General features: G+C 34.3%; 3 protein-coding genes across 5 annotated transcripts; 2 read left to right on the top strand and 1 right to left on the bottom strand.

Moving 5' to 3' along the window:
• The first annotated feature begins 644 nt into the window (after nucleotides 1–644).
• LOC110097923 lies at nucleotides 645–10145 on the top strand. Its single transcript, XM_020824581.2, has 4 exons — nucleotides 645–869; nucleotides 3079–3133; nucleotides 9431–9643; nucleotides 9720–10145. Exons 1-4 carry the CDS (start codon nucleotides 645–647, stop codon nucleotides 9893–9895), a joined length of 669 nt encoding a protein of 222 aa, XP_020680240.1. The 3' UTR covers nucleotides 9896–10145.
• Nucleotides 10146–13819: 3674 nt separating this feature from the next.
• Nucleotides 13820–19027, top strand: LOC110097927 (pentatricopeptide repeat-containing protein At5g14770, mitochondrial). Of its 2 annotated transcripts, XM_028701463.1 has the most exons (4): nucleotides 13820–17135; nucleotides 17230–17359; nucleotides 17798–17927; nucleotides 18377–19027. In XM_028701463.1, exon 1 carries the CDS (start codon nucleotides 13968–13970, stop codon nucleotides 16962–16964), a length of 2997 nt encoding a protein of 998 aa, XP_028557296.1. In that variant the 5' UTR covers nucleotides 13820–13967; the 3' UTR covers nucleotides 16965–17135; nucleotides 17230–17359; nucleotides 17798–17927; nucleotides 18377–19027. The 2 variants fall into 2 exon arrangements, with proteins under 2 accessions (XP_028557296.1, XP_028557295.1); XM_028701462.1 differs by lacking the exon at nucleotides 17230–17359 and having other exon boundaries at nucleotides 18377–19025.
• Nucleotides 19028–19327: 300 nt separating this feature from the next.
• On the bottom strand, nucleotides 19328–24261 carry LOC110097929 (LYR motif-containing protein At3g19508). 2 transcript variants are annotated; one of them, XM_020824591.2, is made up of 4 exons: nucleotides 24192–24261; nucleotides 23727–23898; nucleotides 23575–23632; nucleotides 19328–19960 (listed from the first exon to the last, which is right to left on the bottom strand). In XM_020824591.2, exons 1-3 carry the CDS (start codon nucleotides 24206–24208, stop codon nucleotides 23579–23581), a joined length of 243 nt encoding a protein of 80 aa, XP_020680250.1. In that variant the 5' UTR covers nucleotides 24209–24261; the 3' UTR covers nucleotides 19328–19960; nucleotides 23575–23578. The 2 variants fall into 2 exon arrangements, with proteins under 2 accessions (XP_020680250.1, XP_020680249.1); XM_020824590.2 differs by having other exon boundaries at nucleotides 19335–19960; nucleotides 23563–23632.
• Between the last annotated feature and the right edge of the window lie 5 nt (nucleotides 24262–24266).

The raw sequence follows: 24266 nt of genomic DNA, 5'->3' as shown, positions 1-24266 counted from the left end.
AGATCGCCCAATAGGTGACCGTCGCTGGACTTCCGCGTGACCATTGTTGGATCATTTCCCGTCAGCTGAACTCATGCTTGGACGGCATCAGTCTTCCGCCTGACCGTCGCCGAACTTTTGCCCAACTCTCCAAATTGCTGTAATTCTACCACCTCTAAGTCAAAAAGGACGGGTCAACCTTTATAATTCACTTAAATTTAATGAAATATTTTCACCTGAGTGAGGCCTGGTGGGTTTTCCCTTTTCGTAAAAAAATATTTGATGTTCATTGCTCTCTTTATTTGTGTATTGGATATCCGTGCATCACTAAGACGAAAAGTTTACTCATTCTACAACCTCGAATATTATAGCCCGCAACATATATATTTTAAAGATTATTTATGCATTTAATATTAAATAAAAAATATTTCAGCAATAAATGCATAAATCTGACTCGTGTTTATTCATAGAATCATATAGAGAAAATAGCAAATATTTTAATTTCTTAAATCCCAATTAAATATTATGATATAAATTTTCTTTAATTTTTTTATTACCCTAATTTAGTGTTATACACTTATACTTTTATTGGTCATATAATATTTGTATAATTATGCTTCAGCTTGGGCTAGAGACTGGGCCTGACCGTAATTTCAGGGTGCGAAATGGAAGTACCAGCCAGCGCCCCGCAACTAGGCCATGAAGTTCCAGATTCCAAGCCTCCAAAGGCCGGAGAGGATTCTACCGCCGCCACCGCCACCGCCACCGCCACCGCCACTTCGGCTAACCAGGATGGAAGGAAGAGGAAGCTCGACCATGACGGGTTCCGTATGTCCAAGTATTTCAAGATTTGTTCTATTGTCAAAGAGCTGCGGCCCTTCTTTGTTGAGGTGATTTTCTTTTTCCTTTATAAACCAAGTTTGAAACATTTGAGTTATCTGTTTGTTGTTCATTGGATTTGGTCCAATTTCACGGGCTATTCCGTCTTGTTGATTTATGGATTCGTAATTCGTGATTTAGTTGGTGCATTATGGTGGTTTGTGTCAGTTGGGCAGTGTAGAGTGAGAGGGACCTGCTGGTATTGGTGATTGGACTTTGAATAGCTCATTGATACAGGAGTTTGTGATAGTTACATGGGATTGCTACAGCTTCTAGGGTTCGTGAAGATGAAAAGGTTGATCAAGGAGAACGGCTGGGCGGCAAGATCGATGCTATAAAAGAGATTGTAAATAAGCTATTAGAAGAAATTTATGGATGCATTATGGTCTTTCTTAGGGGCTGTTTGGCTACAAGTAGGATTTCACTCAAGTAAGATTTAGTAATTATCATGTAAATCTAGATTTAGCGAATTTTGAGATGATTAAAATTGAATATTTTTTGGCATGTCAACTATAAAATTTTGCTAAATTTTGACAAATGGTTTGAGTATCTGTTTCGAGAGTTGAGATATGTGTATCCAATCCTATGAATGATGTGATTTATTAAATCGTGGATTTAACCAATAATAAAGTTGATACAGTATTTTTCAAAGCTATAGGATTTAAAGTCTTCAAAATCCTATTCGGCAAAATGTAAGCTAAATCTTACTTGAATCCTGCCTAAAATAGGGTACCAAAACCCTTAGATTTCTCTTTCAATCCCACTTCCTTTGCTCCAGTTGCAATGGGGTGGGAACTTCTACTCAAAAACACCCAAAATGACACCCAATGGCTCTTATTTATGAGAACTCCTCAATCTCGTTTCTTAAAACCCCTCCATTGTAGGCATCGCCGTGGATCGTACATGGACTCACAACTTAGTTTATATAAATATCATTCAACTGGAAAGTTGGATCCCATCTCCTTCACATCACACCCTTTATCCATTAACAAGGTTCATATTCTTAGATGAAAAATGCAAAGAAATTGTGAGAGATTTGGTTCTCCTCTAATGGTCTAACATCTGATAACTCCAAGGGTTTAGAAGGTGGTTTGTGTGGTTGACTCTAGCAGCAGCCTGCCACCCCAAAAAAAAATTAAGATATATTGTGGAAGAACAACACGTGCAATAGAGAATCAACAATTTCTACATAATTAGGCATTTTAAGTTTCTACATTGTTTAATAATGTCCCACCATAAGTCAAATTTAGTACCTCAACTTTTCTAACCGGGTCGTCGGAAGGCCTCCGTTTAATGTGACCAAACCATCTTAGATGACTCTCCCTAATCTTATCTTCCACTGGAGCTACTCCAACCTTTTCACATATATGCATTGACACATCCAGAGATCATTGCTGTAGTTGAACATTAGCGATGTTGGAGGCATAACACATGGCAAATGCCAACATGAAGCTTGCAATGATATTGCACTTGTTACAATGACGCACATAGCGATTGTTGAAGTTCTTCTGTGCTCCATGATGTTGAATGCTACTTGCGATTTGCTCTCTTATTTGGTTAATAAATTTAGCTTGAATTGTCGAAGTTGACATGGAAGAAACATTCTATGTGGAGCAAATATATATCTATTTAAATATTTTTATTGGTTCTTTCATTACTTTTCTCTGTAACTATGTGGTGGTCTTGGGCTATTTTTGGTTATATCCACATTCTTGAATGTGTATAAAATATTATGTAAGCGCCAAAACATGAGTTTTTTTTTCTTTGGAGAGCTTAAGATGTCGAACTATCATTGTTTAAGATCAATGATAAAGAAAATTATATTCACGGTACTTCTTCACTTGTAGCTGTGGAGAGTTTAAGATGTCGAACTACCATTGTTTAAGATGAATAATAAAGAAAATCATACTCATGATTCTTCTGCAGTTGTAGCTGGCTCTCATTCCCTCCCAAGTAAAACGTGTGCCTTTTTCTATTTTCTAAGAATGATGTTTTCTTAGAAATCTAACCCTCAATGAATTAGAAAATAGGATGTAAAAGTTGTATTCTAAAGTTTTCAACTTAGAGTTTTTATTTGAAAATTGGGTGGATGTTTGCGCACTTTATTGTTTTGGAGCACATGGAATGAGGTATTTTGCAGCTTAATATCATTATTTATAAGCATCTATGCATTCCTTGAAGGTTGACATAAAGCCTGACTTCCTTTTTTGTGTTTGTAAGGTTTCACGGACCCCTAACTTCAGAGACGGCAAAGTTTCCCATGAAATTCAAATACGTGAGTTTATCATAATGCATTTATTTCAATATTCTGAAATACATTTTCAATCTGCTTGGTTCATATCAATACAGAGTATAATAATATTGTTGGCTTCTATGGATGATTTTGGAGCTCATTAACTTATCAACTTACTCATGGAAACTCATTTTTATTGGTTCAGTAAATCAGGCATTGAGTGCTTAAATATTCAACAATTAGTTCTCCATAGAGCTTGTTCAGGAAGGTTTATTTCATCTTTGATTTAATTAAAATAAGTTTAAATATGCGATATTGAATGCTCAGCGGATTGTAGGGCATTTATTTTGTTATTTCAGTCTCCTTTGTTTGCATACTAATTAAGTTTATCTTTATTATTTTTATCAAAAAGCTAGGGAAAACACCATCTCTTTGAAATAAAAGAAATTATTACATATTAAAAAATAATAACAATGAGTGAAGTATCACAAAAACATAAGACAGAACTAAGGCTCTTAAATCATAAAGTTGAAATAAACAAATCAGTAGATTTCTCTGATAGCTGAAAATCTGGTAGCTACAATTAGATGATAGAAACCTTCTTGTTGGTTGCACTGAAATTCCAAAAGTATGCAAGATAGATGATATCAAACCAAAAGACTACCGCATCTTTAGTTTTATTAGAGAAACATCTAGTGTTTCTTTCATTCCACGTTAGCCATATTGAAGCAAATTAAAAAAAAAAAGGGAAGAACGGCCCTAAGATCAATGAAGTCATTCTTAATAGTTTTGCCCTTAAAAGAGGGAATGAAGCTCTAATGGTTCCAACTGCCTTTAAAATGCCAAACAACTTATAAGGCCTCTAATAAACCTGGTTAATTGTCCAACAATTGAAGAAAATGTAGAAACCATTTCAGAAAAAAAGCTTTACACATAGAGCAAGTCATTGTATGGCGAAGACCCAAGTTATAAATAAGAGCTTTGCTAGGCATTGTTCTTGGACAAAAGCAAAACAAGAATATAAAATTTCAATGGGACAACAAGATTCCAAATCTTGCAAAAGTTTGATTTATTCATGACTCCAAGAAAAAGGAAGGAATAAAAGGACTTAACAAAGAATAGTCCCTTGATAAAAATCATTGATGTATATCCATAGTTGAATTGATAGAAATTGAAATGCTATGTATCGTGGGCATCGATATGAGGCACGAACATAATATAAGGACATGATATCACTGAAAAAATTAGGGCATGAAGGGCTCGATGGTTTTTTTAAAATAAATTATTAATATAAATATTTGTAATCAAAACATCTAATGGCTATATTTTATATCAAAGAGTATTGTAAAATAAAGTCTAATATCATAACAATCACATAAAAAAGTTAAGGAAAAAAATATTGGTTTAATTACAACTATATTTCACCACCTTATTGAGTGTACTTAATTGTAAAAAACATGCCAATATTAGCACTGATAATTAGGCATTATATCAATATCAACATTATATTATCCACAAAAAATGCCAAAGTAAAAAAAAAGTATATAATCTTCAAAATGTATAAAAAATATGAACATACGAAGTACAATTGTTTGATTATGCATTCTCGATATCGTGATTATCATCACAACTAACACCAATATCCTTTTCAATAAAATTTACCCATTATCCATAAAATATAGTTTTCTAAGCTAGCTCATGAAGAAATACATTTCATCATTATCACGTGTTTCAGTCATGTCAGATGCATCCCAACCATGTCCAACACTAATTTTTGAATCAAAATATCATACATGATTTTCAGTGTGTAGAATATGTGTCGTGGTGTGTTCGAGGTGTGGTGTTCATGTCCAACATGGGCATAAAAAGCTTTTTCTAGTGTCCAAGCTTCATTATAGAAATGTAGTTGATGGATGCAATAAGTGAATAAATGTTAGTTGTGCACAATGTATGAATTTCGGGTTTTGAATGAATAAATCGTGGCCTTCATGATAGTTACTCAATAGCATTTAACCTTTAGTTTCCACAACTGTCATGTTTCTAGATGTTACCAAGAGATGTGGGACTTTTTTTGTTCCACTTAATTTCATGTAAGTAATATATTTTACATATACGCTCTCTTTTCTTAGGATTTTTTTTCTATCTAGTGACATAATTTGCACATAAAATATTGTAATACCTTGTTGGGTAAGTAGGACTAGTTTCTATAATACACGCTCTTTATTATTAAGCTGACTATATAGCAAAAAAAAAAGAAAAAAGAAAAAAGAGTTTCTTATTGTCAAATTTCTCGATGAACTTCATCCTTCACTCAAATGTGTATAATTTCAACAAATGGAAGATTCTATAATCTCCATTATTTCAGTTGCTTTGTTACTTGTTCTTCGGGTCACGGAGCTTTTGTCAATCTCTCCACCTTTTTTTGGCAAGTTTTCTTTTGCTATGGGGCTTTTTGGTGGTCGTGGTGGTCAGGTTAATGTTGGTCGTGGCCCTTGGGAAATACCTATTCCCACAATCCCATTATAGTGTACTAATCATTCTGCAAAATATAATTGGTCCAAAATTTAGCTATCTCATGTCCTAGTATGCCTTTGGACCCTCTGTGGCTACTATTGATGCTTCCATTCCCGCCAACTTTTATGGGTTATATACTCTTTCTCAGGTGAATTTTGAAAGCCTAGTTCAACATTCAAATATTGGTGTATGCTTCTCATGACATTTCCTTCAATTTTGATAAAACTTCTTTTGGCGCCCTTGATTTTGTTATGGTGGTTCTTGGCTTAGGACAGATATTTAGATAATTCTCTTTTTTTTGACATATATTCTGTTCCACCTATTATTGTTGCTAATAATTCTTCCTCGACTACATTTGGGAAAGCCCATCTTTATATCTAAAGGCAAATCTCTCTAGGATGTTTTATATATTCTCAAATTTTTTGTCAATTTTCAATCCAATATCACTAAAACTAACAACTGCTTTATAATCTTTTGTTGCATGTTTTTTTTAATTTGTGTGTAATTTATAATCACCACCACTTAATATATTTTCCAAAGAAGTGAAAGTTTATTTTGTTGGAGTTACTTCTCAATAGCTTTAAGATTTCATAAAATTAAATATCTAATAGAAATAGGTCAGGTCTCACTCTTTGATTAAAGTGAAAGCTACTCGCTAGTTGTAGCAAGTTCTCTTGAATGAAATACATCATATATTTCTAGAAGAAGATCAATATGATAATGGGGTTTGTCATCATTATAGCTACATTAAAAGTTTGGACTCTAGAGCTTGGGACATTAATATCAACAAGAATATTTACATTTATGCCAAATCACGGGTAATAAAGTGTTTCTTCTGTCCAGTTGTCGATGTTGTGTAAGAAGCTAAGAGCATATTAGAAAGATATTCTCTTCATTGTTCCTAGACTTGTCAAGGTGTATCTTTAATCCTTTTAATCCTTTAAGAATGGTTTGATATGTGTCTTCAGTCTGTCCATCTGTTTAAGGATGTGTAACAAATGTGTGGACCAGTTGAATATGTAAATTTATTTAAAAGGCGTGAATATATTTCCTTGCAATTGGCTCCCATTAATTGTGATGATTTTTGCGAAGAGATCAAAGAGACTAATGATGTTCTTCTAAATAAATTATTTTGTATTTTCTGCAATAATTTTTGTGATTTGCTTAGATTTGGTGAAGTAATCAACAACTACATTGATGAATTTTCGTAGTCCTATAGCTTTGGAAAAATGTTAGATGATGTTGATTTTCTATTAAGCGAAGGTCCAGGGGGGGCTTTGGTGAGATGAAAGTTTGGTTGATGAAACATGTGTAAGATTAAAATACATTTGATAATTATTAAATTTTAGAGTATAGTTTAATGCATCATATTTTATTGTAGACCAGTAGAATCTTTGCTTTAGAATTTTCTTGGTGAGTGCTTTGCCCCACAAGTGTTCCCCCGCATATCATTGAATGGACTTGTCGAAGTATATACTTAGTCTTTGACGGAGGAAAACGCTCGAGTATGATCTCGTAAATACTCTTTTATACAATTCATCTCCAAGAATTGTGAAGTTTGTAGCTTGTCCTTAGAAACAGATGACAACTCTTGAATTTTCTAATAATGTCCCATTATATAAAAAGTAATATTTAGGGGTCTATCCAAGAGGTCTCTCTTGATTCTTGTACGCACTATATCTCTTATGGACCTTGAATATTGAGAAAGTGTATAACCTCAATACACCTTCATTTGTATAAATCTTTAGTTGATGAAGTTGCAAGCTTTAAAAGGGCATCAACTCGTGATTTTTGTTCTCCATATGCATGAATAATATGTTATGTATTGATGAAAGAAAGAAGCGATTTTACTTAGTTGAGGTATTAATCAAAAGTTTTCTCTCGTTATGGCAAGGGGTAATTAACTATAGGGGCTTGTGCTTATGGGAAACCTGAACTCAGATCATAAAGCCCTCACAAAATGAGGGCAAAATCTCTGGGTGATATCTTATCTTAAACCCAATTTGCATTCTTAAAATTTATCTCAGAACATAAACTTGTTAAAACTCTTATCACCACCACAAAAAGGAAAAGGGTTGCAGAGAGGCTAGGACACGAATTTTCAGAGCCCACAGATTTGGGTTCATTTGAACTTGGATCAAATTACTTTTGGTGCTGGGTTCTCGTTTTGTCGAGACTTTTAGTTCAACTATAAGTTTGCTGTAATTGTAGCTCGGATGGTCTTGAGTTTATCTCCAAAAGTTTTGAATACACGGAAAGCTTCTACTGCCATGTTGATCAAGTGATTTTCTTAAAGATGTGTCCTGTATTATGAGTGATGTCCAAATATTCTTATCTCTTTACAAAAATAGGACTTCAAAGCTCGCTAAATTTCAGAACATTTGCATTGCTTTCTTGATTTTCCTACTTCTAGTTTGTAAAATAGCAGATCATTTTTGTCTCTAGTGGAACACCCGTTAGAGATTACCTTGATACTCGTAATTTTTGGAATTTAGGGATAAGGATTGTTAAGCATCATAGTTTGGTGTATAACCAGCTTTTAGTAGTGTAGAAGTGGGTAATTTGCAGTCATTTTCATGGGATAGTTTTAAGATATAGAATAAATAAAAGTATCATGTGTTGGATTTAGTTAGTAGATCTTAGTTGAAGGACATGTTGCATGAATGTAACTCTTTCACTCTGTACCACGGTCCCCTCCCCTTCCCTAGCTTCTCTTTCATTCCAAATTTAATTTGTGTGATGAGCCTTTTTTGTTCTTCTCTTGCTTTGACATTTGTCATGCATAATAGGCCTAAAAATTAACCAATAAACTCGACAAAATTCTCATGGCTCAACTCTGCTAGATTTTGTTTATGATCGTTTAATTAACTAATCAAGTATAGTTGAAAAAATTTATAATACTCTATTGATAAATGAACAAGTTTGAAGAGTTTAATGTTTGATTCATTTATGATTATGAATAATATCATTTAATTCTTATGAACAAGCTTGATTATGGCTCGATAATATGCTCATTTAATATTCGATTTTAAATTTATTTAATATGTGATTATGTGGTAGTCTTGTTTATATTATATGATAATATTATTGTTCATTAACACAAGCTACTTATTTATGCTCATGAAAATATTTGTTTATTTAGCATGTTATTCATTAAAGTCTCATTTGTATACTCAATTGGCTGCTTATTAATAGTCTCGATAAGACTTGTTCAATTAACTAGCAAGTTGCTTGGCAAACCAAGTTCTAACAATCACAATTTTAATCCAATTGAGCTTGAATATTACTACAAATATTGGAATCAAGCTTGAGCTTGAAGAAAGTTTTGGCAAACAAGCTCAACTCGAGTAATTCCTTGCTTATCTTAGCTTGATTCATTTGCAACCCTTATGCACATTACTACTGTTACCTTATATAGCATGTTTTGTACTACATGTTCTTGCTAACTTTTTTGGTTTTTGTTCATTTTACTGCAGAGAGCGTAAACATTGTTCTCAATTTTCATTATTGATGTATTGATCAACTTTTGAATTTAAATTGTATTTTGGATATCCTAAAGCACCCCGTTTTATTTTTATTTTAGTTCTCTTAAAGACTGTTCTCAATTATATGAAATTCCTAATTTATGCACCATTATTGGTATTCAGCATGCCCTTGCTGGATAAGGTGTCTTTTTTCCCTTTTCTGAATTAAAAGCTATTGCTGTTCCTGATTTCGCTTGTAAATCCATATGAAAATTCAAAATTGAGGTTCTATTTTCTCAAGGCTTAATTTCTTCTATATCACTATATATATCTCAGAAATTCTTGTGAATGAAAATTGTAGGAATGAAGTCCTTGATAGAATTAACAAAACAATTGAGGACTGAAACATCTATCGCAGAGTGCTGTGAAACTCCTGTGAAAGAACCTTTATCTGCAGTTGTTAAGGAGGAGAACATCGAAAAACATCCTGAGGGACATAAGCAAGCGCCGCCACCGCCACTACCAGGTGAGGACCGAGCTGCATCAGTCAATGCCATTGAAAATGGCATTAGAGGTTCGTTAGAAGAATCTCTTCTGAATAATGCGAAGAGCATTTCCGAGAAGTGAGAAGAGTTTAGGAATTTTTGCAGAGAAAAACGAAGGACTGGAAGAATTGCAGAACATCAACGAAAGAGAGTTCACAGAGCCTTTCTTGGTCGGTGCTTCGCCAATTGGTTGGAATTTTCTGGTTTACCCTGGTAAGAAACCAGTCTTCTATGGCATCTCAAAGGAAACTACATTAGCCCAGCGCGCTAAGACTGAGTAATTTGTTTCTACCCTTCTTCTCCCTTGCCTTTGAATGAAATTTTAATGTGCTTTAGAATGATTGAGTAAATTATGTTATCTAGAACCAGTTTTAGAACCATAATTTGAGAGGACAAAGTGCTTAAACATTGCTTAATGTGTATCATATTGTAATCTGTATGATAATTTGCTCCATTTGCAGACTATGCCATGCCAAAGCTATTTGTTTCTGTTAGTTGATATATCTAAAATTGCTCGGCTATTCTTCTTTGTAGAGCCTTCTCAGTCTTCAGCAAAGTTATTCAAATGTCATTGGTTTGTGGCGAAGTTTCAAGGTGAAGTTTTCATTTTAGTCTCCTGCTACCTGTTATTTGCATGTTGTAGATATCATATATTTGTTTATTTTATTTGAGTTGTAAACATAGAGCAATTCAACAATTCAAATGTTTTGTCATTCCGCTAATGTTTGGGACAATGTTTGATCATTATTCGAACATGATTCAAATTGCATAATTTTTCGCCCACTATCTCTCATAGAATTATTGTATTATATATGCATATATTTGCTTTTATAGCTCGTATCATATATGTAGTTAGATATATGATAGAGAAAATTATTAAAAAATTTGAGGCTAATGATCTCATGATGTCCAACTTTGAAGGAATGACAAAACATTTAACATTGTTGAATTTTACACGGATCAATATGATAGGAAGTGTAGGAATTGAGTTTAGAATTTCAGCAAGATTCAAACATATTTTGAGATAAATCCCTTGGTGAAATACTAGGAAAATTTGATAATAGATAAAAAGTTGAAGAAAATAAGCAAGATATAATGGATCTTCAATTTGAGACGAAGATCCAACTCTCCCAATCTCTAGCCGACGGCTAGAAGCCCAAAACACCTAATAGAAAACTCAAAATTAGCAAAACATTACATAACCCTAACCCTAACCCTTGCTCTCTTATTTAAAGAATACAAATAAAAACATAATTACTAAACAACCCTTCCCCGACTAATTTTCCTCCTAAATTATCCCCTCCAATTTGCAATTGCCATCAAGGCATGGGTCCCACAAGGGGGCTAGCAGCTCCTGTAGTTTGTCTGGCATAAACCTGAAGCTGGCCATAATTTTGGGCAAATTATTAGGTCCGGTCACCGGACCTATTTCTAGGTCCGAACATCCACCAAAAATTTGCCACGTGAAATGTACACGTGTCCGCAAAAATTTAAGTCAAGCGCGTCAAAAGTGCAGGTAAAGCACAGTAAAAAAACGCAGTCAAAGCGCACCTAAAGCGTAGTCAATGTGGCAAGTTTTCATTGGATGTCCGGACCTATTTTTAGGTCCGGTACTGGACCTAATAATTTGCCTTAGTTTTGAGTCGGCTTGACCAGTTTATCACAATATGTAATAAATGTATTGCTGAAGATTAGTAAAAGGTAGGGCTTTTGATAATAAGTTTAACACCTCAAGCAATTTGACTCGCTATCATGTCTTGTTTGATCTTCAAGAGCTCATACATTTACTTTCCTATGTATAAACTATATTAGTTTATAGTGAGTATTATTTTTTGAGGAATTTAATTCCAATATGACTCAAAATTAATCTTTTATTTGATAGTGTAAAATATCAAAGGAGCATAATTATAGTATCAATTTCATTAGAACCACTTTTTGTCAATTTATCAATTTCCTTATTATGTTGTGTTATGTATTTGGAATTGCACTATGTGAGTTATGAATGTTGTGTTATTATACTCTATTATGTTATGATTTCTTGTTATATCTCTTGGATTATAATTTGTTATGTTCATTTACACTATTGAAACCCTATTTGATTGAGCCTTGTTTGAATCTTTATTTGTTTAATCCATGTTGGAATATTGTTCAAACAAACATGATTGAATATTGTTCAAATAGGATTTCAACTCAATTCGAACTATGTTTTTCATATCAAAATCATATCCGATCAATATTCGATGGTTCCAACATTGCACGATCTTTGTCCAAATCTATATCGACCAAGGTAGATTTCAACTAAGTAGTTTGCGGTCAAAATAAGAAATATTTAGTCCAAAATAAACTTTCAGATATATTTTTTCATGAAAATAAATAAAACATATTTCCCTCTTTTTTATATACCACATTGATTATATAATATTATGAAATTATGCCTAAAATGAATTTAAAAAATTTAATGCTATAAATATTGGTAAGTTCCACAAATGCTATAAATATTAATATATATTAATGAAATGTATTTTGGCAAACTAGACATATTATTATATAATCGAGATTAGGACAATTTTAAATAAAATCTAAATTATTTTAATTCAATAAAATATAAAAAATGATAATCAGTATTGATCAATTTATATGGTATTTTATTTTTTTAATATCGGATTACACTCATTTATTTATGTTGCATGATCGGTAAAATTTTTGTTAAGTGTTAAATTGTAATAAATCCTTCATTTATGTGTTATCTAACTAATGCTATGTAACATTTTCACTCAATAACTTGCTGAAAAATAGATTAATTTGTATAAAACTCCCTATTACTTTCTTTTTTGAAAAAAAAGAAGAAGATATCTTATTATTTTATTTTTAAAAAAGAAATATAATTTATAATTATAAAATAGAATAATATGTTTTTAGTAGTTGATGTCTAATATATTGTATTAATGTCATATATAATTAAGGGTGTAAATGAGTTCAGTATTTGCCTAATCTAGCTAAGCTTATTTAACTCTTGTTGAGCTCGAGCTTGGCTCGTTCGAAAGTCATTAGGCTTGAGCTTTACTCATTTACTCGAGCTCATCTAAAAAGTTAGAGCTTAACTCGTGAAATAATTAAAATTATTTAGTATATATTTTATTATATTATTTTAAATTTTGATTTTAAATATATTATAATTTAAACAAGGAGCTCGACAAGCTTACGAGCAGAATCTAGTTGAGCTCAAGTTCGTATGATATAGGAGCTCGACTATAGGATCCATCTCAAACTAGTCGCTCGATAAACTCGACTCATGAGCTCATTAATGAGTCGGGTTCGAGCGAGTTAGGCTCTGATTTTTGTCTATTTATTTCAAAAATTTTAATATCTGATTTTTATTCATTTTTTTATTGATGACAATATTAAAATTTAAAATTCATGGAGCTTATGCCATGCTTTTTATTAAGTAAAACAAAATGACTTATGCCTTCACCTTTTAAAATATTGAATGAACCTAATAATTAACTGCCAATCATCCACAGAAATCTCACACCATCCTTAGAAATCTCACGCCTTAAGTAAAATTCCTCAAATAAATTAAGTTAACTAGCAAATAACTAAGAATATGCTTTCAAAAGAGGCTCATAAACCCTGTGTTTTTTCCGGAAATTATTAGGCCCGGACAACGTACACAGTTTACCGTCCAGAGACCAATAAGATGCGACCATGTTATCTAATACCGAGCAATACTAAGCTCAATTTTGAGCAGTACTGAGCTCGGTACTGAGCAGTACTGAGCTCGGCACTGAGCAGTACTGAGCTTGGTATTGAGCAGTACCGGGCTCACTACCGAATAGGAGGTGATGTGACACATTTTCATTGACCTCTGGACGGCGCACGCGCTCCGGGCCCAATAATTTCCCATTTGTTTGTTTGAGACACTTTTCTTATTGCTTTCTAAATAAACTTTTTAACATTTTAAAGTGTCCAAGGCTTTTTTATTGCTTATTTAAAGTAATTGTTTTAGTAAAAAATTAAATTTAAAAAATTAATTTAAAAACACTAAGAAAGTTGTTCATAATAAAATTATTTCATTTGAAATGATTTTTTTACTGCTTCTTAAAACACAATTTTACTAAAAAATTTTAATTATATATATTAAAATATTATTTAAAAAAATAATAAAAAATAATCCCAAACAAAACTTAAATATCACATATCCCAAGCATCACTTACCAAACATTGATTTTTAAATTCATTATAATGCTCGTAAATTAGGCTTCCATTTTCTTGGAGTCATCCATTTCGTCGAACACCTTGCAGTCGCAGCAGTTCAGCTCCCTTCATCGTCTCCGCGCCCTCAATTCCAAGATCATGAAATGTTCGAAACAAATCAAACACCTAACATCTTCAATCCCTCCCACCCTCCCGCCTTTCTTTCCTCTCTTCTTCTCCACCCGCACTTCAATCCGACCGCAATCGAGCCAATACCAACTCTTTGCCCCATTCCAGAACCCAAAACCTCCCATCCCTCCGTCCAAATCCCAACTCTATGCTTCCTTCTTCTGCTCTCTAATAGAAATCTATCTAACCTGCACTCGTTTCTCTCAAGCAGCAGAGGCATTTGTCAGCATGAGAAGCTTCGGACTGAACCCGCCTCTCCGTTCATGGAACCGCCTTCTCTTCAAATTCAACTCATCAGGTTTTCTCTCTCAGGTACCAATCGTCTATTCGGAACTGCTTAACTGCCATGAAAAATTCAATGTCTTTGCACACAATGTAATGATTCATGCTCTATGTAAAATGGGTTTGATAGAAAGAGCTCTTGAATTGCTTAGAAAAGTTGAGACTGATACTGTAAGCTATAACACCGCTATTTGGGGCTTTTGTAAGTGTGGAATGGTGGAATCTGCTGTTGCGTTTTTGTCTGAGATGATTAAAAAGAGTGTCAGGTTTGACACGATTAGTTGTAATATTCTGGTCAAGGGATTCTTTCAAGTTGGACTGGTTGATGACGCTGAAATTTTGATGGAGATGTTTCTTCGAGCAGGGGTTGGTAGGGATATCGTTGGTTTTAATTCTTTCATTGATGGGTACTGCAAGCTGGGGTGTGTGAGCGATGCTGTTAGTCTATTGCAGAGTATGAAGGATGAAGAGGTTTTACCTGACATTGTTACTTACAATTCACTGATTCATGGATTTTGCAATGTTAAAGAGTTTGTTTTGGCAAAGAATCTGATGGATGAGAGTGTTGTGAATTCAGAGTTGAATGTTGTAACATACACTACATTAATAAGTGCATATTGTAAGCAGGGATGGCTGGATGAGTCATTCTTGTTGTTTGAGGAAATGGTTCGGAGGGGCATCTTACCTGATGTTGTTGCTTACACTACTCTCATGAACGGTCTCTGCAAAGATGGTGATCTAACCAAGGGCTATAAACTTTTTAGAGAGATGGAGAACCTCGGTATATTTCCTAATCATGTCTCATACTCTAGTCTTGCAGATTCCTTATTCAAAGAAGGTAAAATGACAGAGTTGTCTGTTCTATTTAAGGAGATGGTTGTTCGAGGCATTTGCATGGATTTGATTTCATATAATACTTTCATTGATGGATTCTTTAAAGCTGGAAAGGTTGATGAAGCTGAAGATATGTTCCAAATGATCTTGTCCTGCTATCTCATTCCCAATCATATCTCGTACTCCGCGCTGATTGATGGACGTTGCAAGGCTGGAGATATTATTGGTGCAGAACTTGCACTCATTGAAATGGGGAGGAAGTCTGTTGGTGCAAATGTGATTACCTACACTTCTATGATCAATGGCTATGTTAAAAAGAGAATGCTCACTAAAGCTGTTGCTGTTTTAAGGAAGATGAAAACAGAAAATATATATCCAAATGTTGTAACTTATGCGACACTCATCAATGGCCTCTCCAAGATGAGAAGACACGAAGAAGCTCTTGATTTGTGTAGAAAGATGGTAGAGGAAGGCCTGGATGCCAACCATGTCATGTATGATGTTTTGTTTAATGTGTTGAGGAGAAACAATAGGATGAAAGAAGCGGAAGGCGTATTTGGAAAGATGATAGTCAAGGGACTGTTGCCCGATCGTGTTAATCTCACCTCTGTGATGGATGGATATTTTAAGGCGGGGAATGAGTCAGCTGCCATGGAAATTGGACTAGAGTTGATGGAAAGAAAGGTAAGCCCTGATGTTGTTGTTTATAACGGCTATATAAATCGCCTTTACATGGTTGGGAAGTCTCAAGAAGCAAAATCTCTTATCGCTCAACTGAAAAGCATGGATTTGAATCTTGATCATGCTACATACAACATTATGATTGGGGCTTGCTGTAGAAAGGGTAATCTAGATAAGGCATTTAAAGTCTTTAGTGAAATGAAGAGTTTCGGGGTTATGCCTAATATCATCACTTATGAAATTTTGATTGCATCACTGTGTGTGGTGGGAAACATAGAAAAGGGAATGGGGCTCTTGAAAGAAATGGCACTAGATGGATTCTGCCCAAGTCCTTCAACTCACAAGAAAGTGCTGCAAGCATGTTCTAAGTGGAAAAGGGCTGATTTAATATTGCAGTTTCACCGACAAATGGTAGCTGCAGGCCTTGATCTTGACATATCTGTGTATAATACACTCATTAATATCTTTTGCACCCTTGGGATGACACGAAGAGCCTTATGGGCTCTGAATGAAATGCGTGAAAGGGGGATATCAGCAGACACAATTACTTTTAACTCCCTCATTTCTGGACATTGCAATAGTGGCCATTTTGATAAAGCTTACACTGTGTATTCTCAGATGCTTCATGATAGGGTATCCCCAAACATTAATACATACAATAATTTATTGGACGGGCTTTCAAGTGCTGGGAGAATTACGGAGTCTGATATGATAATCAATGAGATGCAGAAAATGGCGCTTGAGCCAAACTGTGTTACTTACACCATTCTTGTATCTGGATATGCAAAGCAAAGTGATCTTAAGGAAGCTATAAGGCTATATTGGAATATGGTGAATAAAGGCTTCACACCTAGTGTAGGTACATACAATGTTCTTATGAGCGAGTTTATGAAGGTGGGAATGGTTAAACAAGTTATTGAATTGTGGAATGAAATGCAAAAGAGAGGTATCTTACCTAATTGTTCAACATATGACATGTTAATTACAGTTTGGTCAAAGCTATCCAATGGTTTTGAGGTTGCTAAATTGCTTAATGAGATAAAAGAGAAAGGTTTTATTCCTTCTGAAAGTACTCTTCGTTTAATCAGTAGAGCCTTTGCAAAACTAGGTAAGAAGAGAGAAGCTTTGAAGTTTCTCAGAACGTTGTATAAATCTAAAGAAAGAACTTAGTGATTTCAATCATGCAAAAACAAGTTAATGCCAGCAGAAAACTCATATGGTCTATGTAAGAAGTGCTATCGCAAAGTTACCTTACATAACTTTATTATGCTAGAAAAAGTGGAGGGGTGCAAATTCTTGCAATCCGATTCATTTATGGCAAGTTCTCACTTCCAAGCTGAGGTGAGATTATTTTTAGCAATAATTTGTTGCTTGAAATGATACTTTTTTGAAAAATAAGTAGAGCAGCTGTTAAACTGATCGTTTTGAATTATAGGCCACAAGAACTAGGTGGATCTACAAATGAGGATTGAGGAGTGATTGTGCAAATTAGACTGATTTTACTTTGGTATCTTGTACATAGCAGGATTGTGGCGTTCTTCTCCTCCCAGCATGATGGGTTTAAGGTGGGTGGTTTTCATTTTTTTATATATGCATCAGCACATGTAATTTTTCAGATTTCTCCCTTCGTCTAGTTCAAAAGCTAAAGTTCATAGATTTCTAGTATCCCTTGCACTATATAATATCATGAGCTACTTTTTGATAAGAGTATTTCATTTTTCTTTTATTTGTGCCTTATTGCAAAAAAAAGGTCGTCGTTATTTCTGTTATAATATGTACTTCAATTGTGGTGTTTTTTTCAAAAGCTGAAGTTCACTTTCTATTTGCTAATGCAATGGACGTGATGAAATTGCTTCTGTATTCTATAATATGATCTTCACCTTCATACTACTATATATTATCATCCTCATATCAAAACAACAAATTATCGACTCTTTCAGGAAAAAATGTTTGATCAATTTAGTATCTAAATCGATGAAATTTATTTTGTCAACATTTCTCAGGTTTGGAGCTTGGACAGTTGCTGATTGCTGTAGATAAGATAATAGAAGCAGTTGTGACATAAAGGAGGACTGTTTTCAGATACAACAGTATATTTTAATAGAGAGCACAGCGTGCTAAATATGGAATAAGGTATGATCTCTTTTAATGGAGATGTTTCTGGTTGTTTGTTTTGATTTTCATGAAAGTGTTCATCAAAAATCAAAATTTCTTCTTTTTTGCATCTAACCTTGTCGGTTCATCTTCATGTTTCTCTCTACTTGCAATTCGTATTATTAGTATCCTTGCTGAATAAGGCTACCTAACCTTCCCTTGATGAATCATAAATGGTTTAAACTATCTTTAAAAGATCATGAAATATTTACTTAGTATCTTTTGATTTATTTACTTAGTATCTTTTGCCTTTACCTGCAATAGGGACCTACACAACCGGCAAAAATATTGAGGGTCTTGTTTAGCTTGCTTCAGATAATTTTAGCATATCTTGGTTTGAGGCCTCCTGTGGTGTTTAGTCTTTTCATAGTCTATGTATTGCCTTAAATCTCTCTCTAATGAGGTTTTTTTTTTTCCCTCTGTTGAAGCTCAAAGCTGAAGAGAACGCGAATGAGTGTTTTTTTTTCCTGTGTCGTATAAGCTTCCCCTCTCGAAATGATTTCGGCCGTTGGATCTAATTAATCGACACTGTAGCAAAACCGGTCGGTTATCAAAAACCGTGCCCGATTCGGCGGTCGAACCCCTGGTTCGAGCGGGTTAATCCCGGTTTGGTGCGAAACCGGTTTCCATTTGAACTGTAACCGGCCGGCCAACCGATTCACGGTTCAACCAGTTGAACCGGCCGGTCCGGTCCGATTTTAAAAGCCTTGGCCAAAAGGGACATCGTGTAACAGGTTAGTAACACTTTGTTAAGCACATTTTAAGGTTGACCTATTGATGCATGTGTATTTCTATTGTGATAATGTTTTGCTGTTTTTTCTAGTTCAAAATAAGTCTTCGATGGATCAAATAATTGAAAAGATTTCTATGACAAAAAGGATTTGTGTCAAAATTAGTCTTAAGGTCGTCCAATTTGCTATAAGATGTGTGCAATATAAATGAAAATTTGACTCTTAACTGGACACAATGAAGAACAATGATTCATATAACTGATCTCATATAGTGAGAAACTGTTCATGATTGAAATATAAGTAAACATTGTGTTTTAACTGATTCAAATTTTCTATTGTTTTATTTTTATTTTTATTCACACAATTAACCTTGTTGATAAAATAAATTATTCAGTTTATTTATTTATTTTATCACACATTTGATGGTAAAAAAATTGAGTAATCTTTGGCTTGTTAGATTATAATTTTATTGTCCTAATCAAAATTTAAATTATATTATTGTAAATAAAAATAGTTGTGTAAATTTTATAAATATAAAAAAAGTTCAAGTGTTACATTAAAGCGCCCCTAATTTTTATATATAATAACAAGAAAATGACATAAAATGATGAATTAAAATATTATTTTTATTCATAAAAATATATATAATTAATTAATGAGAGGGTTGGTCAAAAATAATATGAGAGATTTATTTCAATGCCACTAAAATTTTTCTTATTTACAATATTAACATTAAAATCTTTAAAATGAACTAAATAATTTTATATCTGTATGCTATATTAAGCTAGTATTTAAGATGCGCTCTTCAATGTTTATTTGATAGTATTATGAATAAAAATAATGGAATGTTACTAAAACACCCCTAAAATGAGATATTTAGATATTAGCACAAACAAAATTTACTGCAATTCAAATAAACACAAACAAATAATTATCACTATTTAAATGACAAATAAAATCGACTGCAAACTTATTACCAAAAAAAACTGCACAGATCATTCATGCATTTATTCTGTTGATCAGAACAGTATTAAATTCTGCAATATTCAAACTGCAATTTCTAAAAAAAAATGAAAAAAAAAAATTACATTATTCTATTGCAATTTTTGCAAGCTGGGTGAAGAATAATATAATAGATGTCGCCTTTAGCCTTACAAATGGAGCTATTGAAGAAATAATTGAGAACTGAGAGCTTCTACATGAAATTCCATCCCAGAAGTAAAATTGTTTATGTATCCCAAGCACATTTACTTGCTAAGAAATAACTCTGCAGACTTTCACCTGATCATAAAAATGAAAAAAAAAAAAAATTAATTAGCAGGTGGAAGGAGAAAACAAGCTTGCATCTCTACTGTAATCTGTAAGTTGCAAGTATAGAATGAGCATAGCATTACAGTCTGCACAATCGCATAAAGATTGGAATTATTTGTTTATACAATCGGCACCTACTTTGGCTTCCCAGGATAAGCAATGAAGGGTGGCTAACTTGGTTGGGCACCCAAGAAGATGAGGGGAGATTAGGAAACTGATAAAATACGCATCCGATGTTAGAAGTTGAGTGATGGTCGATTAGCTTATTTTTTTTCCACTAAATAGGAGAGGGGACTAGGTGATCGAGAAGCAAGCATCGAACATCAGTTGTTAGCATGCACGGGGCATCGAATATTGTGGTGGCTGGCATAAATCAAATATTCGTTGTTGGTCGTCATTAAGTGACCATCAAAGTCAGTTGAGAGTGAGTGATTGGCTTAGTTATTCTCCTAACAAGAGGGAAGACCTTGTAATCAAGAAGACTAATATTTAACTGCGAACCCGTAACAACCCAAACTATATCATGAGCTGTATTGTCCATTTTGGCATGATTTGTTCCATAAAGGGTTGTGATGCGGACATCCAACCGTCCATGCCAATCCGAGGAGGAGCTGAAGATCGACGACCGAAGGGTTCACTCATCCTAGAAGCGCTCTATTATTATCATGCTAACTTTGGATTTCTTAAGGGAAATACACTCATTATACACAAGATGCTCTTAAGGGAAATACACTCATTATACACAAAAGCATCTTGCATATTTTGGCCTATTTTTTTTTTTTGTTAATATTTTGGCCTATCACTTTACATATTTAGCCAATATCATTCCTCCATTTTTGATATAAGATTATGGTCATTCATGTCTACCTTATTGATCAGAATGATTAGAAGTTTTTCATCCTACTAAGCCTTCGAGGAGTCGTTCCTTATCTAGGCGTTTTTAATTTGAGTATTAAATGCTCAACACTAGGCGTCAACACCTTGTTGATTGTCACCATACATCTATCAAAAAATGATGTATAATGTTCATCAGTCACCAATATAAGAAGCTTATCCTTTTGATCACCTTTCATATTATAAGTAAAATAACCAAGTCAAACACCCTCTATAATCTAAATTTCAACATTCATTATCTTCTATCACCCAATTCTTGTCAACAACTAACATTCTCCACCCACCAACATCAAACACATCTTCCTAGCCACATGATCTCACCTTTTATCTGGTGAATGACCAAATTGATTGGCCAGTGTTGCCGAGCAATCGACATTGTCTTCGAATGTCACTCAACACATGCAAACAACCATCGTTTAACACATATTAGCCACGATGCTCAACACATGCATAATTGGTTGCCCTCTCTTTGCCCCTATCAGGAGAACACCAAATTGATTGCCCATCATCGCCAATATTCGGCATTCTCATCGACCATCACTAATGTCTTCCAGCAACCAACATCCGACATCCATTAGCATGAACAAACGTCTAACATCCTCATCGATTACTGTTCAATGCATATTAATGACTAGCTTCTGAAGCCCAACTACAAATGTCAGATGTTTCTCTTTTTGGTTTTCCAATCACCCCTCATATTGGTAGAATGACCAAGCTAATTGTCTATTCGTTGCCTAAACCCTAGCGTTCCTCTTCGAACAACACTCAACGTTTGCTAAAAATCAACTTCTGATAGTGACAAATATCTAACATACATCCTGCTAGTCACTTGGCATACCCTTTTATTAGTAGACAACAAAGCGCCTATCATTTTTTGAACTTTTGGCATTTCTCATCAACTATATCAGTTGAAATAATTTTCACATCTACCACTACAAGTGAAATCTCCCACAGTTCAGGACACATTGCATCAACTCTTATGGGCACTCTTTATAATTATTGACTAGCATCAATGAAATTATTTCAATTGAACTAAGCTCTGTGATTTTTACCCTTTTTAGATTTTCCACACACACAAAATCTATCATTTTCTGAATGCCACTCTCAACTTATCTATATGAGCATGAGATCTTTGTATAATGCTAAGACATTAAATTATCCTAACAACTATGAATTTTTTAGCATGCACCGATCATCAATAATAATAATAATATCATTATAACTCATACTTCATTGATTTAATACAATTATATTATTATTAAATGTAAAAGACAAAATTGAAGTTGACTTACAAGCCCTTAGATTGGAACCCATTTCTCATCTTTATGAAGATAGCTATCGATTTCAATCTTTCATCCATGTTATAACAATCAAACACTGAAGCTATAACAGTCCAAACTCTTTACTGTCGAGATATTGTCGACTTTGGCCTAAGGGCTTTATAATTTTGCAATGTTTGTGTAACTTTTTAGAATTTATCCTAGATGAGCACACTCAACTGCACAGTTTTTTGATGAAATCCTAACAGTTACATAAAAAGGCACCTCAATGTTTAAGAGTTTAGCTTCTTTTACTTAAAAGATTTCACAATATCTCTCACTTAAGTAACTGACGTCCTCATCAGCATCTTTATCCCAGAATCATCCACCAGCCAGATAGGGTTCTAAAGGTGGTCCCTACAAGTTCAAGTGGTGACTCAACCGCATGACACTTTATCCTATATAGGGTTCAAGAGGTGGCTCCCATGACGCAATACTTTATCTTGTATGCCACTTGTTTTTCATCTTCCAGCTGGTGTATTACTCTAATATCATTTGTAACAACCCAAACTCTTAACTATCGAGATATTATCCGCTTTGACTTAAGGGCCTCGTGATTTTATCATGTTGGTGTAACTTCTGAGGAGGTCATCCATCTTTAGATTTCTCCGGGATGAGCACACTTAAACTGTGGAGTTTCTTAATAAAATTCCAACTATTACACCAAAAATGCCTCAATGTTTAAGAGTTTAGATTCTTTTACTTAAAGGGTTCACATAAGTTCACTCCAAGAAGTGATTTACAATCATTTCCGTTCAGTTAAATCAAAACAAACTAACCCTTAGCAGACCACATGCTTGCATGTTACCGACTATTGAAAAAATCCTGCTACAAAAATTCGGTGCCTTGTGCTGCCTGTCCCTAAGACGATTGGCTGAGGGCTTTGGCCAAACCCAAGATATCTTTGTTTTGAAATTTGGCATAAGCGTGAGGATTTGTGGGTCGCTACTCAGCTTTAAAAAAAATGGCTTGCCATTGATTACGGAGAAGACTCCTATATTCCATCATTGTAATCGCAGTATATGCACATTTTCATTTATCATTTCTAGTACTTTTTAATGAAGTCTTTTTAGGTCTAACTCTACTTTTCTTAATATAGATCAAATTTAATACATCTACTCGTTTAACTGGGTCGTTGAAAGACTGATGTTTATGTGACCAAATCATCTAAGACGACTCTCACTAATCTTATCTGTCATTAGAGCTAATCTAACATTTTCACTTCTATACTCATTTCACATTCTATCTCTAAGAGTAAAGCCACTCATCCACAGCACATCGTATATCCAAAAAATATTATTTGGAGAGTAAAAACTATCTGCATCAAACAAACTGTCAGGAAAATCAACAAACACCTACCGAGCATGATACCTCATTAGCACGAACAGACCCTCTTCAGATTGTCAGCCAACGACTCATTCACCGAGTACTGTAACGATGAGAAAAAAAAAAATCACAAATTAAATAATCTTACAAAAAGAGGATAAAACACACATAAGATGAAAACGGTAGCGAAGTTAGACCTTCTTGAGGACCCAGATAGAGTGGTTGTAGGTGCGGCGAAGGAGATCGGGGAGACTGGAAGGGTCGTCAAGTTTGCGGTAGTTGACGAAATTCTCTCTTGCGAACTTGGCGTAGTACGGCCTTGTCTCCGCCGGAAGCCGGCGAACTAGCCGGAGGACTTCCATGTACGCCCTTAGGGCATCTCCAACCGAAAACTTCATTTTTCACGGCAAAGTAACGCAAAACTCCAAAATGGCGCGGTGATGCTACAATCGAACGCCATTTTAGGTGTTTTTGAGAAGGTAACGATCGCCCTCCCTTTCGCGCGTTTTTCCGGTTGAGAGCAAAAAATGGTGTGAGTGAACAGTGCGACGCCAATATTGGCGTCGCACTGTTCATCCGCGATCAAATGGGGTAAAAAATGGCGATCGGTTGGAGCAAAACAAGAACGGCAAACAAGTGTTTGCCGTTCGGTTGGAGATGCCCTTAGTCCCTTCTCCATTGCGGCAAAGATGAAGAAAGAGTAATTGCTTTCAAACCCGCCCTGTTTCTTTTTTAAA

Source organism: Dendrobium catenatum, unplaced genomic scaffold (genome assembly GCF_001605985.2).
Source record: "Dendrobium catenatum unplaced genomic scaffold, ASM160598v2 fragScaff_scaffold_1720, whole genome shotgun sequence".
NCBI classification, from domain to species: Eukaryota; Viridiplantae; Streptophyta; class Magnoliopsida; order Asparagales; family Orchidaceae; genus Dendrobium; species Dendrobium catenatum.
This window is presented reverse-complemented; position numbering and strand designations above follow the sequence as displayed.

Coding starts and splice junctions, on each gene's coding strand:
- LOC110097929 (XM_020824591.2), bottom strand. Junction 23,633..23,726: donor CTATCTGGGTCCTCAAGAAG/GTCTAACTTCGC, acceptor TCATCGTTACAG/TACTCGGTGAATGAGTCGTT.
- LOC110097927 (XM_028701463.1), top strand. CDS start 13,968: ATGAAATGTTCGAAACAAATCAAACACCTAACATCTTCAATCCCTCCC.
- LOC110097923 (XM_020824581.2), top strand. CDS start 645: ATGGAAGTACCAGCCAGCGCCCCGCAACTAGGCCATGAAGTTCCAGAT. Junction 870..3,078: donor TGCGGCCCTTCTTTGTTGAG/GTGATTTTCTTT, acceptor TGTGTTTGTAAG/GTTTCACGGACCCCTAACTT. Junction 9,644..9,719: donor CATTGAAAATGGCATTAGAG/GTTCGTTAGAAG, acceptor GAATTTTTGCAG/AGAAAAACGAAGGACTGGAA.